At 48.3% G+C, this 20,830-nt stretch overlaps 4 protein-coding genes and 3 non-coding genes across 7 annotated transcripts; 4 read left to right on the forward strand and 3 right to left on the reverse strand.

The window, feature by feature from the left end:
* Positions 1-609: 609 nt before the first annotated feature.
* Asppvi_007307 (uncharacterized protein) lies at positions 610-2,612 on the reverse strand (the record flags this gene model as incomplete). The annotated part of the gene is made up of 3 exons (XM_043303197.1): positions 610-1,056; positions 1,127-2,517; positions 2,573-2,612. The coding sequence occupies 3 exons, from the start codon at positions 2,610-2,612 to the stop codon at positions 610-612; spliced, it is 1,878 nt and encodes a 625-aa protein (XP_043159132.1).
* Positions 2,613-4,100: 1,488 nt separating this feature from the next.
* Asppvi_007308 (TFIIIC subunit 6 family protein) lies at positions 4,101-5,056 on the forward strand (the record flags this gene model as incomplete). The annotated part of the gene is made up of 2 exons (XM_043303198.1): positions 4,101-4,205; positions 4,283-5,056. 2 exons carry the CDS (start codon positions 4,101-4,103, stop codon positions 5,054-5,056), a joined length of 879 nt encoding a protein of 292 aa, XP_043159133.1.
* Positions 5,057-5,906: 850 nt separating this feature from the next.
* Asppvi_007309 (uncharacterized protein) lies at positions 5,907-6,137 on the reverse strand (the record flags this gene model as incomplete). Its single annotated transcript, XM_043303199.1, has 1 exon — positions 5,907-6,137. The coding sequence occupies one exon, from the start codon at positions 6,135-6,137 to the stop codon at positions 5,907-5,909; it is 231 nt and encodes a 76-aa protein (XP_043159134.1).
* A 3,679-nt stretch (positions 6,138-9,816) lies between these two features.
* Positions 9,817-9,945, reverse strand: Asppvi_007310. Its single transcript has one exon. It is a non-coding gene; the product is annotated as a tRNA-Val (tRNA).
* Positions 9,946-10,663: 718 nt separating this feature from the next.
* On the forward strand, positions 10,664-10,792 carry Asppvi_007311. Its single transcript has one exon. It is a non-coding gene; the product is annotated as a tRNA-Val (tRNA).
* A 458-nt stretch (positions 10,793-11,250) lies between these two features.
* Positions 11,251-11,378, forward strand: Asppvi_007312. Its single transcript has one exon. It is a non-coding gene; the product is annotated as a tRNA-Leu (tRNA).
* Positions 11,379-16,164: 4,786 nt separating this feature from the next.
* Positions 16,165-19,620, forward strand: Asppvi_007313 (glutamate dehydrogenase (NAD(+)); the record flags this gene model as incomplete). The annotated part of the gene is made up of 4 exons (XM_043303200.1): positions 16,165-16,477; positions 16,549-19,379; positions 19,439-19,539; positions 19,596-19,620. 4 exons carry the CDS (start codon positions 16,165-16,167, stop codon positions 19,618-19,620), a joined length of 3,270 nt encoding a protein of 1,089 aa, XP_043159135.1.
* Between the last annotated feature and the right edge of the window lie 1,210 nt (positions 19,621-20,830).

Raw genomic sequence — 20,830 nt, forward strand, 5'->3', positions numbered from 1 at the left:
AATACCTCTTTGTGGCATCTTGGCAAGTTGGGTACATTGTTTTCTGTGCTGAAGTTGATGGCTCTACCTTAGCAAGCAAGCGTTTGATTGTTCTCCTTGTCCTTCTGTTGGGTTTCTTAGTAATTGAGTGAAATGAGAATTCATTTAAAGTCAGTGGCTTCCGCAAATATCTCAGAAATATATGAGTCAATTCTAGTATATCGGATATTTCGCCTTAGTCCACATCACGTCTTCCGAGTCTATCCCTATAAATAATCAACATTCGTACGAACCGCAACACCTGTCCCAAATTGTGAAAATCAGATAAAACATAAGGATCCAGTAACTCCACCTTCTGGCTGCAGAAAACTCTAAAATCAATGTAAAAGGAAGTCTTGGGTCTCATCATCCGTCATATTCGTCGTCGTTTCACCGTCTAGCTCCCGCTCCTGGCCTCGACAAGCAAACAAGAAAAATCTTGAGGGGTATATACGATAAATGCAACAGATACAAACACTGAAGCAGGGATTCCCACGAGGATACGCTAGGTTGTTCAATTGGAACACATTTCGACCAAACGCCGTTTCAGTGCCAACCAGGGCAGCGATGCTTCATTTGAAAAGTACCAGATCACACTGGATTGTCGTAAGGCTGGGGATCCGACAGGCGCTTGGGCCGCATCTTTTCGCCCACCCAATCTTTAATCACGCAAGGATCCTCGTCGGGCCCTTGGCACACCTTGCGGCGGTGCAGATGCTTGAACCGCGGGCCCAGGGGACCGTTGACGTAGTGATACTGGCCCGCGAAGCGATACTGTCGACGATCTCCCAGAGGATAGAACTTATCTCCCCAGTGGCCGTTAAAGTAGAACCACTCCGTAGGTGCCAACGGACTGGCTGTGGAGGCGCGCAACGTGTCATTCGCATGATCATACGTGTACATGTGCGAATTCAAGAGGGGATCCCAGAGAGGTCCTCGGTCCGTTTGGTCATGAAGAAGACCCCAGGGTAGAACATACGAGTGGACACCAGGAGTGGCATACATGGCATGCGTGCCCACTGCGGAATATATGACTGGCTACACATTGGAAACAATTGATTAGCCTCTAATCCAATGAAAATCACCAGTGTTGGGGGTCGCAACTTACCCGTTGTCCGATTTTCTCGACCGCTTCATAACTATATGCCTCGCCTGCGGAATGCGCACTAAAGAAGAGGGCTTTAGGCTTGCCGTTATAGAAACGGACGAGGCAATGCTCCCAGTCGCCGATGTGGTTGCCGAACCGCACATTCAGAACCACATTTCCGAGATTGAAACTGTAAAAGAAGAACCAAAAGGCATCGACTATGCCGTTACCCTTGTCCACGACGAGCAGCACTGCGGGCGCATCACTTCGGCCTCCGGTCTCTTGCATCTTTATCGGTTCGCCACCGTATCGTTTCCGCAGCTCGTCCCTGACCCTCTCGTCCTGAAGAAGATCCTCTGGCTCGGAGTAACCGAGATCCTCAAATGGTAGATTGGCTGCTTCATCTTCCGACATTGATTTGTGGTTCGTGTCATACCATTTTAAGCGACCCTCGGGTGTATCTCCCGGAATGGCCCCGTCTACTCGACCGTCCCAGTCAGACCACGATCCTTCAKAGTGCTCGTCTGGCGAAACAGGGATATTCTTTTCTCCTTCCATCCACGGGGGCCGTTCCTCCACATCGTCGTTACTGGTTAAGAAGACGTAGCGACCATCCTGCCATTGGTTCAGTTGGTCCAGATTCTCCAACGTCGGATGAATCTGCTGAGACTGCACCGGCGTGTAGTTTAACATTGGTGTGATGTGGAACAGATGCTCTGCGATATCACATGGCCAGAACTGCTCGTTGGAGAATAGATGCACGAGAGGAGCATATTCAAAAACATAGTCGGGTATCTCTCCGAGAGAACGTTCGGCATCATCCCACTGATTCGCCGGATCCTCCTGTTCTCGGAACCAGAAGGCCCGCCATGGAGCGGCCTCGTCTTGCACCGAGTCGGAGGTATTGGACTCTGCGAGGACTCTCCGCTGGCCGAAGCGCGGACCAGCCGTGCGCAAATGAGCGGTACCGCAGAGACTCAGCCAGCGACAAGCCTTGCGGTCAAACCACGACCGAGAAGATGCGATCCAGCGCTGCTCATCCCTGTCCTCATCGTACCAGATGAATGCCGACGGATGCAAAGCACGTACTAAGCTATTGATCGAAACATACGCGATCAGTGAAGACAAAATGACAATGGTGCCTTTCGCTTTGCCAATCATCTGCTCCACAGCCAGGGAGACAGCCCCGACGTTGGATGTATTTGCTCTAGAAGAAGAATCAGGCACTGAGGGATCGGCCTGGTGACTTTGGGCAGTACTGGTCGCTGTGGCCGCTATGGTAGTAGTAGTAATGGTAGTAAGGCTTAGAGATGTTCCAATTGGGATTGCACGACCAGGCGCAAGTGAGATCGGAATGGTCAAGGATGACTTCTCAGAAGAAAACGAGGCAAGATGAGAGTCATGAGAGGTGACTACGGKGCAAAAGACGAGGAGCGTGTACAAAAAAGACCAGAAAGTCAGGGCAACCAGGCCCGAAGATGGAGGGGACGACACTATAAGAAGGCATTGTCAGGTTAGCAGTGGTCGAGAACAGCTATGACTAGTACCACTACCGACTTCAGTCATGGATCCCGTGCGCAACGACCGAGTAAGAGAAAATAAATACCAAATAATAGAAATGTGAACTCATGGACAGAAAGGGAAAGACAAAAGCCAAGGATCATCCAGTCAGAAGGAGGGACCGGGTATAACGGAAGGGGATTAGATAATTATGAGGGCCATGGTTGCGAAGATGACAAGAGGTAGAAGGGGGAAAAAGTGTAAAGAACATTGTCATCATTCTTCAATGGAGAACGTGAGACTGAGGGCAGCAAAAAGTGACGGATGCATGTAGACAGTGGAGAGCGAGCGTGCAAATCAGCTCCTTGCTTCCGCGCAGAGCCGGATTGACGATGTGTGCCAATAATGATGCAGGCGGACAGGGGAGGACAAGAAGGGCAAATCGGATCAGCAAGCAGGCAACTAGGAACCGAACAGGGAACATGAAGATGATCAATCAACAGATGGATCTGGACGGAGGGGCATGGGGGTTTGTCTCTGAACGGAAGACGACGGATATGGATAACACCACCGGTGATCTTCCGCAGGGCAGAGGATTATTAATTGTTGATTGCTTGGTATTATTGCAGATGGATCTTGATGGAAACATGGAAGCAATTGATGACAATAGATGATGATGTTGATGATAAATACGAGCAGCTTACTTTTTGTGTAGTGGTCCCTGTGTTACTGTTGACTTTGGCTGATATGGAGGGGTAAAGGCGAGGTACATAGAAAAGATGGAGGGATGAAACCGGGGATTGGAATGCTGGAGGATGATGAAAGCCTAATGAATGCAGCCAGAAAGGATGAGATCACCAGGGACGATCCAAACGAAGGGACGAAGGAATTGAGTTAAGTTAATTATTTGCAGACTGACAAGCACAGGGAAGATCATGATGACGGTGTTCGTACAACACACACTATATCCAGACTACAGTAGAGAGAAAGAAAGATATATAATAATAATGTTACTAAACTTCTACTGTATGTTTGATATTCCCTATCTGTTTGTTGTCCAACCCAGACAGTACTCTGGTATCTTATCATGGATCAGCCCTGTGGAAACCAACCATCGTCATCAATAACCCTTGTTCCTCAGTCCTCACTCTCGGCCCTCATCAGTCATCAGGACAAACATGGCCCAAGGTAAGGTAGTCTAAACTCTCTAGCAGAAGTTAAATAACAAGTCAGCGACCGCCTGGTTCCCAGTCCCAGTCCCACAAGGTGTTATCCAGCGGATCCAGTGGAGTTTCTGCCCGCCGCCTTCTTCCACTATCCCTTCCGCCCAAGAAGAAAAAGGGTCTCGAGCGCTAAGGTATCTATCTATCTAGATGGGTACTGTGACTGTCAATCTAATGTCTGGTTTCCACAGGGTTGATCATTCGGACTTTGAACTAGCTAGTCGTCCTTTCCAGTTAGCTGTCTGTGCCCAATGATCCTGCCGACCTAAATCATGCAGTCTCATTCCGAGCCGATATTGGTCTTGGACCCGGCCATGTTGGCAGATGAGGATCATGACTCCGAGTACGAATATGAATACCACGAGGTCGACACCGAGGTATGATTGATTGCTTGTCCTTTTCTCTCTTTCTAGGCGTCGTTCGTTTGAGCTTAATTTGTTTCCCGTACGGTCAGACCTTCTACCTCAATCTCGACCTTACCTCCCTTCACGGCCCCATCCGTCCTCCCAGACGCCGTGACCCCGCCTCGTCTACTGCTGCAGTTCCGACTACCCTGACCCCGACCGATGACCACGAACCAGCCATTGACAGCACCGAGTCTGACAACGTTCCTTCAGAGCGCGTCCAAATCCTGGGCCTTCACACCACCAACCCAATAGTCTCGTATCAGAACCAGATCTTCAGCTGCACATGGGCAGACCAGATCGGGACAGAGCTGCTCTTCACTCGTCCAGAGACTGGTCACGAACCTGATCTGGAGTCTGCATTGCCGCAGATCTCTCCGTTGAGGAGCGGCAAGGATTTTGACCTCATTGCCGCCAACAGCGTCAAAATTCTCGGTCGCAAAGCGAACCTGATCTCCAGTTCTGGCTCAGGGTCAACTCAGGTGCCCTCCATACAACCATCCGAAACGGCGAACGTGCTCCGCAAGGCGGGACCACAGTCGAATCAAGCTCGGTTTTTGGAACGACTGACGCACATCAAGAGGGAAAGAGGTGAGACTGACACTGTGCGCACAGTCTTCAGTACGAAACGTACCCAAAATCTGGAGGATCGACTACGAGGCTGGGCTCGCACGGAGGAGGAACTTGCAGAGGTCCAGCGGCTTAGCGAAGCTGCGAGTCGAGGAGATACCGTGGCGTTGACCGCGTTGGAAGAGCTCTACACTGAGATCAATGGTCAGAAGTTTGGGCCAGGGGTGTCGGACGAACCAATCCAGCCCCGTTGATGTGTCTACAAAAGTTCGCCATTGTTATTCACCGGTTACCTGCGAGATCAACTTGAATTAATCGCAGCAAGTGCCATTGCAGTTATATGGACGATTGTTGGCACAATACGATGATGCAGCACGCCAGCGTCAGAATGAATCTGCCATGTGGTCACTCGAGGCAGTCACTGACCGGTAACACACTCGGATGAGCCACAAAGGCGCTCCTCGACCTTACTATGCAGTGCACAATAGTGTAAAGGTAACTGCTGGGCCTCGCGTCGAACCAGAACCTACAGAATACTTTGGCTTGCTCTCGCCGCATCTCGACTGATGTGACTAACGTGCCGTATGTTTGTACGTTCTATTGGCCTGGACAAGCATTGAACCGGAAGAGTCCATGCATCATCGTGATAATGCTTACGCGTGATATGTCGACTGGACTCCATAGTCTTGTGGAACAGAGCTGTGTGCCTGCAGGTAACTGATATACAAAGCACAATCTAGTTCGTGGATGCATCCTACGAGACGGAGGGAATGAAGTCATAACAAGATGTGATTATGAAGACTCGCTAGCTAGTCGATATTATATCACATTGTAAACGACTCGCGACGCCATGAAGATCCGAAACCAAATGAATCAATAAGACGATGGTCAATACCTGCTTTTCCAAACCGAACCAATTCAACCCAATTCCTAACGTACTCTGACAGAACCACCGAGAAAGAGATGAGCTCGCTGAAAAAGCAAGGGAAAACAAAAACCGAAACAACCTGAAATCCGGCTCCATAGAACAGCAGAAGGATAAAAGTCAGAATGCACAGATATATGGTACTTTGTCGCAGACAAGGCAGCAGCTGGTAGTGACGGTCAAGCTCGTTTCCCCTCTCTCCCCCAGAAACAATGTGTTGTTCTTGACTCGACGGGCGACGGGGGAGGAGGAGGGGGATACTCCAACGCTCCGTGAGGATGCGAGTCGAGATGGATGGACTTGGGGCCGTCGGCGGACGCGAGGATCGCGCGGGAGATGTCCTGGGTAAAGGTCGAGGGTGTCACGAGGGTAGGACGGGAGGGAGGATGTGAAGGGATTGGTGAGGCCATGGCGAGTGATACTTGTGGTTGTATTGTTGTTGGGAATGACGATGACCCAGGTGAGCTGGAGTCCAATGGAAAGATACTGAGGTAGGAGTACGATTGGGAAAAATTGGACTAAGCTGCTGGAAGAAGCTGTATAAATCTATATAGGGAGGATACCCTTGTTAGCTACCTTTATCCGAAAGATGTGCCTCCGAGAATCCCCGATAAAGGAGTAGGGCCGAAGCAGAATGAGGAGAACAGCTCCATCGCCGAATGCCATGTGATGTAATCTTTGAGTCTTTGGAGAAGGCGAATCGCTCGTGAAGATCCTTCATCGGGGACAGGGAAGAGAAAGCAAATCGAGAAAAGCTTACCTGGACTGGGTGCACGTACGATGGAGGATTATCCCCGATGATGTAATGATATACAAGGTCCTCGGCGAGGTCGAAAGGCTGCTAGCAGGGTTGTACAAGCAGCGTGGGATGGCTAAGCGAGAGAACAGTCCCAGGTCACAGCAGCAGATGGTATGACAAGAGATATAATATGGTATGGAGAGAAAGTACAGAGAGCTGAGGGTACTCAGGCTCTGGATACAACACTATGAGTGGTGACGGGTGGCTAGCTGTAAGCTGGTGAGCTGTCCACGGGGGGCCCAGAATATAGAGAATGTGGTAGTATGCTCTGGAAAAACTGGAGAAAGCAGTAAAGATGAAAAGTGAAAGAATGATCAAGCATCTAAAGGACCTAGGGAGACATCTAGCCGATATAAATGAGGATTGGGGGCCCGGCCAGGAGCTAGTGTACATTGCTGAAGCATCCAGTCAAACATCCATAGATCATTTTAATCGTATCGGACAAATATTAGGTAGTGTTATTATTATTGTTATTTTTTTCCCCAGTCGGATATCCCCATCACCCTTTTGTAAAGTCCATCGCCTAGTCTAGGTCCAGGCAAATGTTTGACCGTTACGGATCATCGCCCTAAAGGGATCCAGGGTGTTTTCCTCGAAGTACGATGGGCGCTCGCCCTGCTTTTCTGGCATTTATTTGAATGAGGCTTCATCCGAGACCTAGGGGCCACTGGACTAGTAGTAGTGAGTGGTGTTGTTGGTCCGTTGGGTATCCAGGCGGGCTTTAGTGTACATCGCGCATGCTTGCCACGACGGACGGAAGGGCGGGAACGTAACCCGGGGGAAAGCTATTGTCCTCTGGGGGAAAAGCAAGGCCACCTTGGGTAGTTAGGTGGCTCTGGTGGTGGGAGAATTAGGAACAAAGGGGGTAAGATGGGGAATATGCAAGTGACCGGAATACCTGATAGGCAGGCGAACAGCCGGTGGATAAGGAAGAAGCTGGAGAAAGTATGGAGATCGGAGTGCATACGTGTGCATTCGATGGAGACTGTGGGGATGAAAGCCTTGAAAGAGCTGCCAAGTCTTCCACAATTGCCAAAAGCTAGGCATAGTACCTCTCCTACTGTAAGGAGCAAAGGGAGAATTCGAAGGGCCACCGGAAGTCCGGGAAAGATCGAGTCAGGGATTTTGCGACGGATTTGGATTCTTGTTCGGGAAAGGGGGTGATCGTACGGAGAAAATAATGTTCATTCAGATGTTGCCTGAGCATTAAGTACTACTACTGTATGTACCGGCAGACATGTCACACATTCTGCCTTGTCTGGGTATCTACTTATTATTTGTCTCAAAGATACGAGAGTCAGAAACATCCACTGCTCCCTTACGGCCAGAGTCAGGCAGAAAACATGCCAACCTAATTCTGTGACGGAGTAGCCTGCCAACCAGCAAAAGAAGAAAAGTAAACGAAATTCTTTGAGAGCGTTCTATGGGAATATGGAGTAGACTACGGAATAACTTCACCGGTTAATGGAAGATGTAACCATTCTTAGAAGCTAAACCGTATTGTTGATGTTAAGTCTCGAAATTCCGGGGAAGCTCCGTAAGGGATCCATATTAAAGACCAGCTATATCCAATAGACCATCACGACTATGCGTTCATATATCAGTCCTTACGCAGGAGGCGGCGATCGGCTTGAAGCTAACCAAACTGTCGGAGAGGTATCTAGGAGCTGGTGCATTTGCCTAGAACTTCGATGGAAGAATTCAAGAATCCCAATAGACTAGACTAGACTAGATAGTGGGGGTTATATGGAGTTCTCCTAAGGGAATCACTCCAAATCACTCCATAAGGAAGATGATTTCCTCCCACAAGCTGATCCTCTCTACTCTCTCCTGTAGTGGACATCAATCAAATCAATTGGATCTCCGATATACACTGGTAACATCGTAGAAATGGGGAAGTTATTCAAATATCATTACTGCGCATATGTTTATTATATTAAGGGGCTTCAAATGCTTCATCATGGCTTACGCTCAACAACTCTGCTACAGACCTAGGTTACGGAGTAGCGAGTACACTGAGTATTCTTCGGCCTTTCTAATGAAAACCCGAGCAGTAGCCAGTGTCATACCATGTTGTTACCTTACTGTTCTCATTATTCGTCAACTTCTCTCGTAGTATTTTGCTACTAATTCATCTCCTGGAAATACGTTCTTAAACACTCCATCGATCAGCTGCAATGGAGCCCCAGTCTCATTGTGATACAGTACTGTCATCTCTCTGACCCCCATCTACATGATCCGATGCCTCCGTTGAGTTTATACTTTTACGTGTTTCAATCAGCTTCTAGAATCCGGAAAGAATTCATTATTCTGTGGATACTTGATTGACCTCTCGGGCTATATCCCCTTTGGGAATTCTTCGTCTTCTTTGCCCGATGGGGTATGCGACAAACTCGTAATGTGACAGTAGATACGGAATATTCTGCTTCTGAATATCTTCTATGGATGGAGGATCCAATTATTGGGTTATTAATATAAACGTCTCTACGTTCAAATTTTACCCTTGCTACATGATTAGATCGACTCATTTCTTTGTTCAGCGATCGCATTCATAGACTACTAAGGTTAATAGTGCATGGGGTCAAGTGACTAGAATGGTTGCTAATTGTCTGAAACGGTCAATGAGGTCGCTTAGGCCATACTCGAGACAATTTCCCGATTGCTGCCACTGCCAGAGCCTTGCCAGGAAATATTTCAAGGTCGCCGAGCTGCCGTATCCAGTGCAGAATGCTTCGGCCGTTCTGTAGCTACCATGGCTAACCTCGGCTCCAGCTGTGAGCATAAGAACAAGCTTGCACTCGAATAGCAAGTGTGTTGCCTGTTTGGCCATCATATTCCTGTGATGGTCAGGAAATTCAGGACATCTGTTTCGCCGAACTGACACGACTTGCTTGTTCCCTTGCGTTTTCCTGTGTTTTCTTTCCCCATGCTATGAGGGACATCGAAACAGGGGTTTTCTTGGAAGCATTCACCAGTCATCTATTGTAAAATTAGTTCTATAGATTCCATGTTTTCATAACATATATTTCAGGCGTGTTAGCCAAGTTCCATGTAGTTGATACAGTATAAGCTGCAGCGCGGTGGGGTGAAATATATATGCCCGCGGAAGTGCTACACGTCAAATATCGTATCTTTAAACTGAGAACTGTCAAAAGCGCATGGTCCTTTGCTCTATGGAATCATAACCATATAGTTACTTTGCTACATTGGCAATAAAGTGTCGCTCTGTATTGCCAAACAATATAAAAAAAAGGTGAGTGACAGAGAGGAAAAAAAAAAAAAAGATGGGATGAGGCTGACCCGACTTGAACGGATAACCTTAAGATCTGGAGTCTCTGTGGAAATTTGTTAGAACAAATTGATTGATTGTAAGACTGTTGATAGAACATACCACGCGCTACCAATTACGCCACAGCCCCTTAGGTGACAAACAGTGGCTCCAATCGATTTTATCATGCTGGAATACTCAGGAATCGTAATACCCTAGTCTATGAAATGTCCAACATGGGTATCTGTATCCTCTAGAAAATACCCAATGATCAGTATAATGTTGCCCAATTGAAGAGACCTACAATTCCTATAAATGTGTTGCTCATATCAATCAACATATAAGTGACACAATTGCCGTTCATTATCCTCCCTTATGGAAGAGAATAGAGTGCTGCAACAACCTTAGGCTCTGCGTGGGGGATGTTCATTGAGACACTTGTTGATTTACCTGAACTCTCTTGGTTGACCCAATCTTTATGTTCTGTCTGAATGCCTAATATATTATATATCGCATAACTTTATGAGCAATCATATAACTGTTTATGTCTTACGAGCAGATAAAGTTGGTATTAGTGCTGGCTGCAATCAGATAAAACTAGACCTGCTGATGCTGACAGCGAATGGTGCAAAGTCATTAATGCTTATGCATGGTTCCTGTCTCTCATATCATAATAAACTTTTGATTTGACAAGGAAGAGTTAACAATAAATTTGTCAATAGGGTACCTCATGTATATCTCACATGACTGCATATGTAACAAGCTGCACAGTGGCAGTAGACCTATCTTCTGGAAAGCTGTCAGCATCGCTTAGCTACGTATGCTGCCTGTCATATAAGCAAGTAAAACCAAATCGGGTATATACCTCCGGGGCTGTGGCGTAATTGGTAGCGCGTGGTATGTTCTATCAACAGTCTTACAATCAATCAATTTGTTCTAACAAATTTCCACAGAGACTCCAGATCTTAAGGTTATCCGTTCAAGTCGGGTCAGCCTCATACATCTTTTTTGCTCTGTTTGTGTGGTTCTATGCGGAGGACCATTGACGCAGTAATAATACTGAAGCATCAATGGGAAGATGTGCATAGTTTTGGTCCTCAGAATGTTGCGAGATGCACGAGCTGCTTTTAGACTTGACTCGTCCAGCACTATTAGCCCAAGTGAGGTCTGCAGACCTTTACATGAGATCGTCTGCACTCAGTGTACGAGAGGTACAATGCCAGCAAGGTTTATATGGATAGTCCGTGAGGAGTCTGATCGTACCCGGCCAACATACCATCCCATCTTAAGAACTCATTTTTGGAGGTTATGTAGAGGGCAATTTACTTATTATGACTAGCAACGTCTGACGGATAAGGTTCATGTCCAGTCGCCTACGTAGACATGAGGAGGTATTGTTGCTTGAAATCTTACAATGCCTACAAATTTTAATGAGATGCCCAAAAATGCAACCATTGGGGCTGTGGCGTAATTGGTAGCGCGTGGTAAGTTCCAAATTACACTAAACAGTTCAATCAACATTGTCTAACAATGCAACAGAGACTCCAGATCTTAAGGTTATCCGTTCAAGTCGGGTCAGCCTCATCCCATCTTTTTTTTTTCTCCTTCTTTTCCCTCTCCCACCCTTCCTGATTTCTTCCTATTCCTCGAATAAACGTGTCCCCTAATTATTTTTTTTTACCGCGACCCTAACATCACTACCGTATCATGGTCAACGATGTGCAATTGGCCATCGATCCATCGCATTAGACCATCATATAAGAGCGATCCCTGTCCTGCTTTTCAAACATACGAAAAGCCCCCAACATGAACTTGGTGGTCGACCTGCCTCCATAACTAACACATTATGAGCAAGTATGGGCATGGAACTCTACTGGAGAAAGTGCATTGCGGCCTTCTGCTGGGTTACTATCGCCTACAGATCAAAACCAACCGACCGTCATCCTGATGAACTCGAGACCATAACGTCTCGAGATTCTGATCGCACTATCAGACTCATCAGACTCATCAGACTCATCAGACTCATCAGACTCATCACACTCATCACACTCATGTCTACAGAGGCCAACAAGCACTGCCGCCTTCCCTGGTTCTCCTCAGCTTCTGTGGCAGCAGCTTTGTGATCACCTTGATTGGCTCTGACGATGAGTCCTGCCGGTATATCGCGCATCACACAGGCTACACGCTGATTGACGTATTATTCTGCCTGGCGCTGCGCACAACGATGTCAGAGACGCACTGAGCTGGATATGATCTCACCAGGAAAGATTTGACACATCGCGCAGTCCCCTATCCTCGTTCAGCGCAGGCGCTACTCCAGCACTGGCGATACCTCGTCCCCGCCCGTATGCAGAGCCAAAGAGAGCGATGGATTGCTCATATGCTCTGTAACGTGCTTCTATGGCATGACAGACATATTCATGGCCATGAGAGCCAAGGATCCTGTGCAAAATCCAGCTTTGTGATCTGGACAATCTTCCCCAGGTTCTCAGAGTTCTGTCATTCGTGTCATCGCAATTCGCGCGTTACTGATTTTAGAGACCCATGGCTGTTGCTGTTATGCGCAGGTCTAATGTTGCTCTAGTAATGTACAGATAATTACTACGGCACAGGATCTGTTCACCCTTGAAGGGAAGGAGCTTACAAGTAAGGTTCAGGAGGTGGGAGACATAATGTCGTATGTCATTCGATGGATGGATGGGAGCATAGGTGGGATAAGGAGGCCAAAGAGGAGGCATATAGGTATGCTACTGAGATGCTTAAGGTACAGAGAAGTATTATCCAGGAAGCAGTATTCAACCTCTGTGAATTTGAAGATTGCAGTTAGGCTTGGGTAAGTGTCAGAAAAACCACCTGGATTGAGCGAAATTAGGTGATTTGAATCAAGGACAACAAACAGCCAGATAATACTGATCATTATTGGGTGTTATATTCAAGAGTATCACGCGCACGTAACTTCACAACATGCATATAAAACAATCTGAGGCATATAGTGCTTGGTTGACTTCCCCTTTTTAATGGCTTACCTGGCTTAAGACCGTTAATGGTCTTAGTGGGATCCTGGGGTACCTCGGAGAATCCTCTTTTCTGCTAGTAGCTAGCTTTAACTTTCTTCTATAGGGTACAGAGTATTTATCATCCAATTGATGGTCCAGAACATCAAAACATGCACAATGATAATGCTCACACTAGTTGATAAGTCTGGTGAGCAGCTATCGAAGAGCAATCATTCTCACCGCAGGACAGTGGCCACGCTGCCATTAGTACACCGCTGTTCAGCCACGCCCTGCTTTCTTATCTGTCTAGATACTCGGGGCGGGACGAACCTCGCAGCTTAGGGTGCGCATTGGAGGTTTTCTAGATCGTGAGCCGAGAACGAGAACTCTTGCTGGTGATCCTGGCATTATGCAATGATGCACTGATATCTGTAGCTACGTCGTGTCCAACAAGGGTACTCAACACAAACGTGCTGTAGATACATCAGCAGCCACCAAATGCATTATGTACCTCTAAGCACAGAACAAAAATGCATATCGGTGGACAAGTTCCTGGGCAGACTATGGTCATGTTTCAATTTGAGCTTACTTACAGCCCTGCAGCTGAACTTGAGCAAACTGAATATCTGGAATGCAAGGATGTCGGCCCAACAGAACGCATAGCTATGAGTACAGCTCCCACATACGAGGCTTGCACCATACTTATGTTCAGACCAATGCCAGAAGTATCCCACGTTTTCAGTCCAGCCCAGCCGCTCATGACATTGTCACCGGATCAAACGACGACATGCAGTTCAATTGTGTGCGATTTACGACAGACTGATTGCGCCAGCTAAGTGCATACTGAATGGTTATTTGATAACTGCGCGAGGCAAGTGATTCCTGTCCTGCGGTTTGTCCCGACTCTCGAGGTCTGAACGCCTGTCCCGTAAGCCTACTCGGCAACACGTCATTGTATAGCCGAATGACAGTCCCGAAGCCCAGAAGCCTCAGGTGCCAGAGTAGGACAAGGACGACTTCTTCTTACCTCATCACGGGCAACCCACCGGGAAGTGGAGACCGGGATGGGATCATGGGCGAGTCTGGTTGGATCTCATCCTCCGATCAATGCAGACGAACCCCGCAATGTCTTTGAAATTTTCCTTCCCGTTGGGATAGAACTGATCGTATGGGGTAATTATGGGGGACGATTGAGCCATTAATTGAATAATGAAAATAATGGAAACTCCGTGCTGGCGATGATGTGATTGAAATGGTCCTGTCTAGAACGAGGATCAGGTTTTAATTTTGACTACTTACTCCAAAATGTAAATCATCGACGACCTACCAAGTAGTCCACTCCATACTACTATCACCCCGCAAATTGACTAGGGAGTCTAAGTCAGGTACCGTAGGGACGGACTAACCCCGCAGTCTCGATGAAAATTCTGTTCGGACGATCCGTTAGGCGGTAGACATGGAGAAGTCTCCAAGGTCTCCAGTACTGTGAAGCCTGATTGATCAGTTCTACCGAGTCAGTGTTTCTGCTGTTTTCTACGGCTTACTTTAGTGACGTCGATCTTGTTAGGATGGTCAGAGCGCGGTTGCACTGGGGTATACGGAAAACAGCCGAGTCGAGATATCAACTTCTACATCGGATGCCCAGAGAGTTCCTTAGTAAACGATGCAGTGGACATGCGCTCCAGCAGGCAGTAGGTAAAGAACAAAATAGGAGGTCGTTAGCTACCTATATGGCATCTGGGGCCGTACTCAAACTTGACATAGCGCATATAGATCGTCAATATACTCCTCCATACACTGCACTATCAACCTTGGTACTTCATATGAAGCACAGCATGTTGCGCAATTTGCGGCATTTTCTCCTGAGGCATATTATTACGCAGGAGAAAAGGAAGGAACCATCTCGCATGCAACAATAGCAGACGATGATTTGTGAACTCTGGCCACCATGACACATTGAAATCCCATTTGGGAAGATCCAGCCCTACTAAGTGGAGGACGTGACTGGTTCCAGTCAGCTGATGGACTAATTTTTTTCCAGTCTCCCTTGTTGAACTGTTGCTTAGAATTCAGGGAGAGCCTGGACCTCAACGGCGTGCACTGAATCCGGGGAAGGGCTATGCCATTGCCGCTGTTACAATGCTACTATTGAAACATAGGCCTATGAATAGTTCTAAAAGGTGTCACTTGATCTTTAAAGATATTGAAAATAGGGAGTGTTTCAGTGGTGAATGGTGGTAACGTGTAATTACCTGGTAAGGAAGAGTTACCTAGTTGGATGCTAAGGTAAGGTAAGGTACTCCGTATTGTAAGATACCTAGCCACACATGACGCCAGCTGTCTCCAACGTGCTGAGGCAATTTTTCCAAATTTAACCCCTTTTTATAGCCAATCATCTTGGGACAATGCGGTATTTTCCCCCATCTGGCCTTCTCTTACCTCATTTGCGCCATTTTCAGTCTTGCCTGTTTTAGGAAATTTAACTGAACCCGACCTGTACTGAGGAGAATTGTCATCTACTATGGCATGGCCGTTGGTATGGAATGGGTATGGAATGAGACGAAGATTGTAGAGTTGAAGAAGAGGAAGTGAAGAGAACTGAGCACTGATACATGGAAGAGAAGGAGAAGTACTCCATAAAGACAATTCTTCATAGTAGAGATCCTCGTCATAATAACGCCGGCGGAAGTGGAACCCACTAGCAAAATTGAAGTTCAAGACTTTTGCCTCTTTCCTCACTGCCCCGGACCGGCCCCGTGCCTGGCCGATCGCATAGAGCCGGAAAGTTGTATCAAAAGTGTATTCAGATTTCAGGTCAGTCAAGGGACAGTTTGATACTATTCCATCAAGTGCTGTCTGTATATAAGGAAGCTCTCCCTCCGTTGTTCGGTGCCTGATAGTAATTGATTCTCATAATCATTTTCGTCCCTCAAAGTTGACCTGTCCGTTACATGGATCACAGGCAACGTCTTTCTCTTCCATTCTATCTCCGATAAGCTTCTTTCCCGGGTTGACTGTTAGCCGTGGTTTCGTCATTCCTCCGCCGCAACAGACTATCCTCTCTATCCATCTTTCTCATATCCCAATTGCTGAATTGACTCATTCCTCTCCCGATCGCTGTCTGTCCTGGTATGTTCCTTGACTGCCTACCGTCTTATCTCTCCCGTCGTGCAGATGCTGGTTCCTTGCCTGTGCTTGTGTATCCTTCTTATCTATGAAGCTTCCTAACGACGTCCCCTCCCATGAACTTTCTTTTTGACTTTCATTTCCTTACTCACCGCTAACACTCTTTAACACCAGCAGTTTACTTCACCCTCTTTCTTTCCCTTCATCAACCTCTCAACTCTCCGTTGTAAAAGACGCGAACACACATCATGGCTTCCCCCGCTTCCACCCCCCCGCATTCAGATGGCCATGCCAATGGCCACGTCCTTCCCACCGGATCAGCTCCCAAGCTCTACGGGAGCAATGATGGCGCTCAGTCTGGTGCTGGCACCCCCATTGGCTTTCAAAGATACCCACACAACAAGATTCTCGACCATGTAGCGGGATCGGCTGTACGCCATCCATCTCCTCAACCTACTCATCTGGGGATTCCCGGTAGTCCTCTACACCGGGTCCTCTCCGAGGAAGATCCCGGCTACATTGCTGCCAAGTTCGAGGGCAAGCAGAAGCAGATGGAACAAGGTATGCATTCCTCGCCCGGATAAGTTCATGCGCAAGATCTGTGCCGCTGACGCGGGTTATTTCGCCTATAGTCATGGACAAATTAGAAGAGAAGGGCTTCTTCCCCAGCGATTTTGTTGTTTCCGAGACCACCTGGTTCTACAACATGCTCGGAATCGACGACACCTACTTCCAAACCGAAACCGTCGACTCTATTGTCACCCAGATCCTGTCTCTCTATGCCGCGAAAGTGGCAGCTTATGCGCGGGATGATAAGAAGCTGGAAATCAGACTGGACAAGGAAGCGGAAGATCACGCTGTCTACATCGATACCAGCAAACCTGGAATTTCGTCCGTCGATGGGCCCCGTTACGAACAAAGAATTGACGCCAAGTATATCAACAACTCAACTCCTGAAAACAGCTACAGAGTTGAGACTTTCCGTTCGCCGACTCCTCTCCCTGGAGACAGCGAGCAGCAGCTCCGTTGCTACTTCGTCTACAAGTGTCAATTCGCCAACCCCAATCCCGGTCCCAACGAGACCGACATCGAGATTATCGGCGAGAAGAGATTCTTGCAAAAAGCAACTGAAAACACCAAGGCCATCTATCAGGAGATCATCACCAATGCTGTAAACCGGGCCGGTCCTGTCATTGAGATGTTTGAAATTGAAGGCAGTCGCGAGAAGAGACTGGTTATCGCCTATCGCCAGGGCTCTGCTATGGGTCTGTTCAGCGCGCTCTCCGACTTGTACCACTACTACCGCTTGACCAGCTCTAGGAAGTATCTTGAAAACTTCTCCAACGGCATCACTGTCATCTCTCTCTACCTGCGCCCGCTGAAGAACGCAGAGATCTCTGCCAAGTACCCTCCCATTGAGGCAGCGATCCATCAGATCATCAAGGAGACCTCTCTTCTTTACTGCATTCCTCAGAACCGCTTTCAGCACCACTTCGCCGTTGGCCGTCTGAGTTTGCAGGAGACTATCTACGCTCACTGCGCGTGGGTGTTCGTGCAGCAGTTCTTGAACCGTCTCGGCTCGGAATACACCTCGTTGACTGCCGTGCTTGATGCCAACAACAGTGTCCATCAAGAGTTGCTGTCGAAGATCAAGAAGCGGCTGCGTACTGAAACCTTCACGGCCGACTACATTTTCGAGATCATTAACAAGTACCCGGAGCTGATCCACAAGCTCTACTTGGACTTTGCCAACACCCATTATGTGCAGACTCGCGCCTCGGAGGATGACTTCCTCCCAACTCTCAGCTACCTGCGCTTGCAGGTCGATGAAGTCCTGGACGGCAAAAGACTTAAGCAGCTCATTTCCAGTACCGTTGCTAACGAGCATGACGAAATGGTCATGAGCGCCTTCCGGGTATTCAACACCTCCATTCTTAAGACCAACTTCTTCACGCCGACGAAGGTGGCTCTCAGCTTCCGACTGAACCCTGATTTCCTGCCCGAACACGAGTACCCACAGCGTCTGTACGGCATGTTCCTTGTGATCAGCTCGGAGTTCCGCGGATTCCACCTGCGTTTCCGCGACATTGCTCGAGGTGGTATCCGTATTGTCAAGAGCCGGAACAAGGAAGCTTACAGCATCAATGCGCGCTCCCTGTTCGATGAAAACTACAACTTGGCGAACACGCAGCAGCGCAAGAACAAGGACATTCCGGAAGGAGGTGCTAAGGGTGTCATTCTGCTGGATGTTAACCACCAGGACAAAGCTCGCGTCGCTTTTGAAAAGTACATCGACAGCATTCTCGATCTCCTGTTGCCGCCAGCTAGCCCGGGCATCAAGGACCCCATCGTTGACCTACATGGCAAGGATGAGATTCTGTTCATGGGCCCCGATGAGAACACGGCTGAGTTGGTCGATTGGGCCACAGAACACGCGCGCAACCGTGGTGCTCCGTGGTGGAAGTCCTTCTTCACGGGCAAGAGCCCCAGGCTGGGTGGTATTCCTCACGATACCTACGGTATGACTACCCTTTCGGTGCGCCAGTATGTACTAGGTATCTACCGCAAACTGGGCATCGATCCCTCCAACATCCGCAAACTCCAAACTGGCGGTCCAGACGGTGATCTGGGATCCAACGAAATTTTGCTTGCCAACGAAAAGTACACCGCCATTGTCGATGGTTCAGGTGTGATTGTCGACCCTCAAGGTTTGGATCACCAGGAGCTTATCCGACTGGCTAAGAAGCGAGTCACCATTTCCGAATTTGATCTGTCGAAATTGTCTCCCGAGGGCTACCGCGTCCTAGTGGATGAGAGCGACGTCAAGCTTCCCAGCGGCGAGGTCGTGCACAATGGAATGCTGTTCCGCAACACTTTCCACTTGCGTTCCGATCAGCATTACGACGTGTTCGTGCCTTGCGGTGGACGGCCCGAGTCCATCGACCTGTCCACGGTTGGAAAGCTCATTCAAAATGGCAAGTCCGTCATTCCGTACATCGTCGAGGGTGCCAATCTGTTCATCACCCAGGACAGCAAGTTGCGCCTTGAACGTGCCGGATGCATCCTGTTCAAGGATGCTTCAGCTAACAAGGGTGGTGTGACATCGTCGTCGCTGGAAGTTCTGGCTTCGCTCTCTTTTGACGACAAGGAGTTTGTCGAGAACATGTGCATCCGAGAAGACGGCACCGTACCACAGTTCTACAGCGACTACGTCAAGCAAGTGCAGGAGGTCATCAAGTCCAACGCCACACTGGAATTTGAGGCGATTTGGCGCGAGCATGAGCAGACTGGGGTTCTGCGCAGCGTGTTGAGTGATCGACTCAGTGTTGCCATTACGCAACTGGATGAGGAGTTGCAAAAAACGAACCTGTGGGATAATGTAGAGCTCCGCCGCTCTGTCTTGAGCGATGCCCTTCCCAACCTTCTCCTGGACAAGATTGGCCTGGACACCATTCTTCAACGGGTGCGTTTCCCCCCTACTTTGTTGCGCAGCAGCGAGAAACTGACTGACTTTTTGAATAGGTGCCGGAGAACTATCTGCGGGCTATCTTCGGCAGCTATCTTGCGAGCCGATTCGTATACAAGTACGGTAGCAGCCCTAGCCAGTTCTCATTCTTTGACTTGTGAGTAGTCTCCTTGCTATATTGGTTCTTATGATGGATCTAACCACATACCACAGCATGACCCAACGGCTTGCCGCATAGGCACCCGTAATATATAGTTAGACACGGACACTTTGAGTTTTCTCTAGATCCATCATGTTGCATTTGCTGGGGGGGTCTACAAGACCGCAAAGGCGGTTCTACACACATTAGTATTGACATTGCATGGGAACGGGCTGAGTAAAAAAGCTTATGAGTAATTGATGAATAGCACATCCCTTTCTTTCACCTTACCTTACCTTTTCTTTTCTTTTATTATTATTATTTTGGGTGTAGCAGTATTACCGTCTCACACAATTATGTTAGGAGCAAGGATGGAGCGAGGAGACTCTTCTTTACTTCCTCGTGTGGCTGGGCCTCGTTTACTCCTCATTAGCTAGTTCTCAACCACGCTAACTCATCATCTTACTTATCTTGAGCACGGCTTGGAAGCTCCGGGTCGATGAGGAGTCTTGAAGGGGAGAAACTCGCCATGGCCTATTAACACTCTTCATGATTAGAATGAGTCCATGCGGTTAACGGCATCTCCGCCCCCGATTGCGGCGACGGACGGGACTACCCCACGAAATAAGAGATATCCTGGTTGAACATTGCAGCAAAATGCGGGGTAGTGGCGCCGTTTCATCTGTTTAACTTCGTTTCTCAGGTAGCAGATGCATCTAGACGGCTCAGTTATCTTAAAAAAGTGTTCATCTCCGTCTCTGAGACCCCGATTGCCCCCGGCATATTGATATCGTCGACCAATCGAGACTTTTCAACAGGGCTAACTTCTGAATCTGCAGACTGCATCGTCGGCCTCGGTTTCAAATGCCGGCAAAACCGGCACTTGTGCAGGATTCGCTTGTTTCCGCAAAGCGCCTTGTTGGTTCCTCTGACCATTCAGCGCTGGCGGAAAGGTGGAATCAAGCCTTGCCGAGGTCGTGCCTTCGTTCTTTTGCCTTGTGCTTGCGTCCGATGAAGGAGATGCACGATGCATGTCTGGATTTGAGAGGGTATGCGTGTCTACTGGCAGAGAACCTGCTTCGGCATTACAGGATGAGAGGGTTCGTTGGTCAGGTTTTCCGGAAAGGAGGACGAGGAGAGTCCTCTACTGTGCTTTGACATGCAAGATTACTGCATCAATTCGCACTGCAGCGTTTGAACCGGGCGTTTCAGGGTGATTGGGGACAGGATGTCCGTGCAATTGGCGTTGTGAGGACAGCAGAGAGAAATCTCCAATGGCAGATGGACGCATCGTGGGTTTTCTTGAGGC

This window comes from Aspergillus pseudoviridinutans, assembly GCF_018340605.1.
Source record: "Aspergillus pseudoviridinutans IFM 55266 DNA, scaffold_5, whole genome shotgun sequence".
In the NCBI taxonomy this organism is placed as follows: domain Eukaryota; kingdom Fungi; phylum Ascomycota; class Eurotiomycetes; order Eurotiales; family Aspergillaceae; genus Aspergillus; species Aspergillus pseudoviridinutans.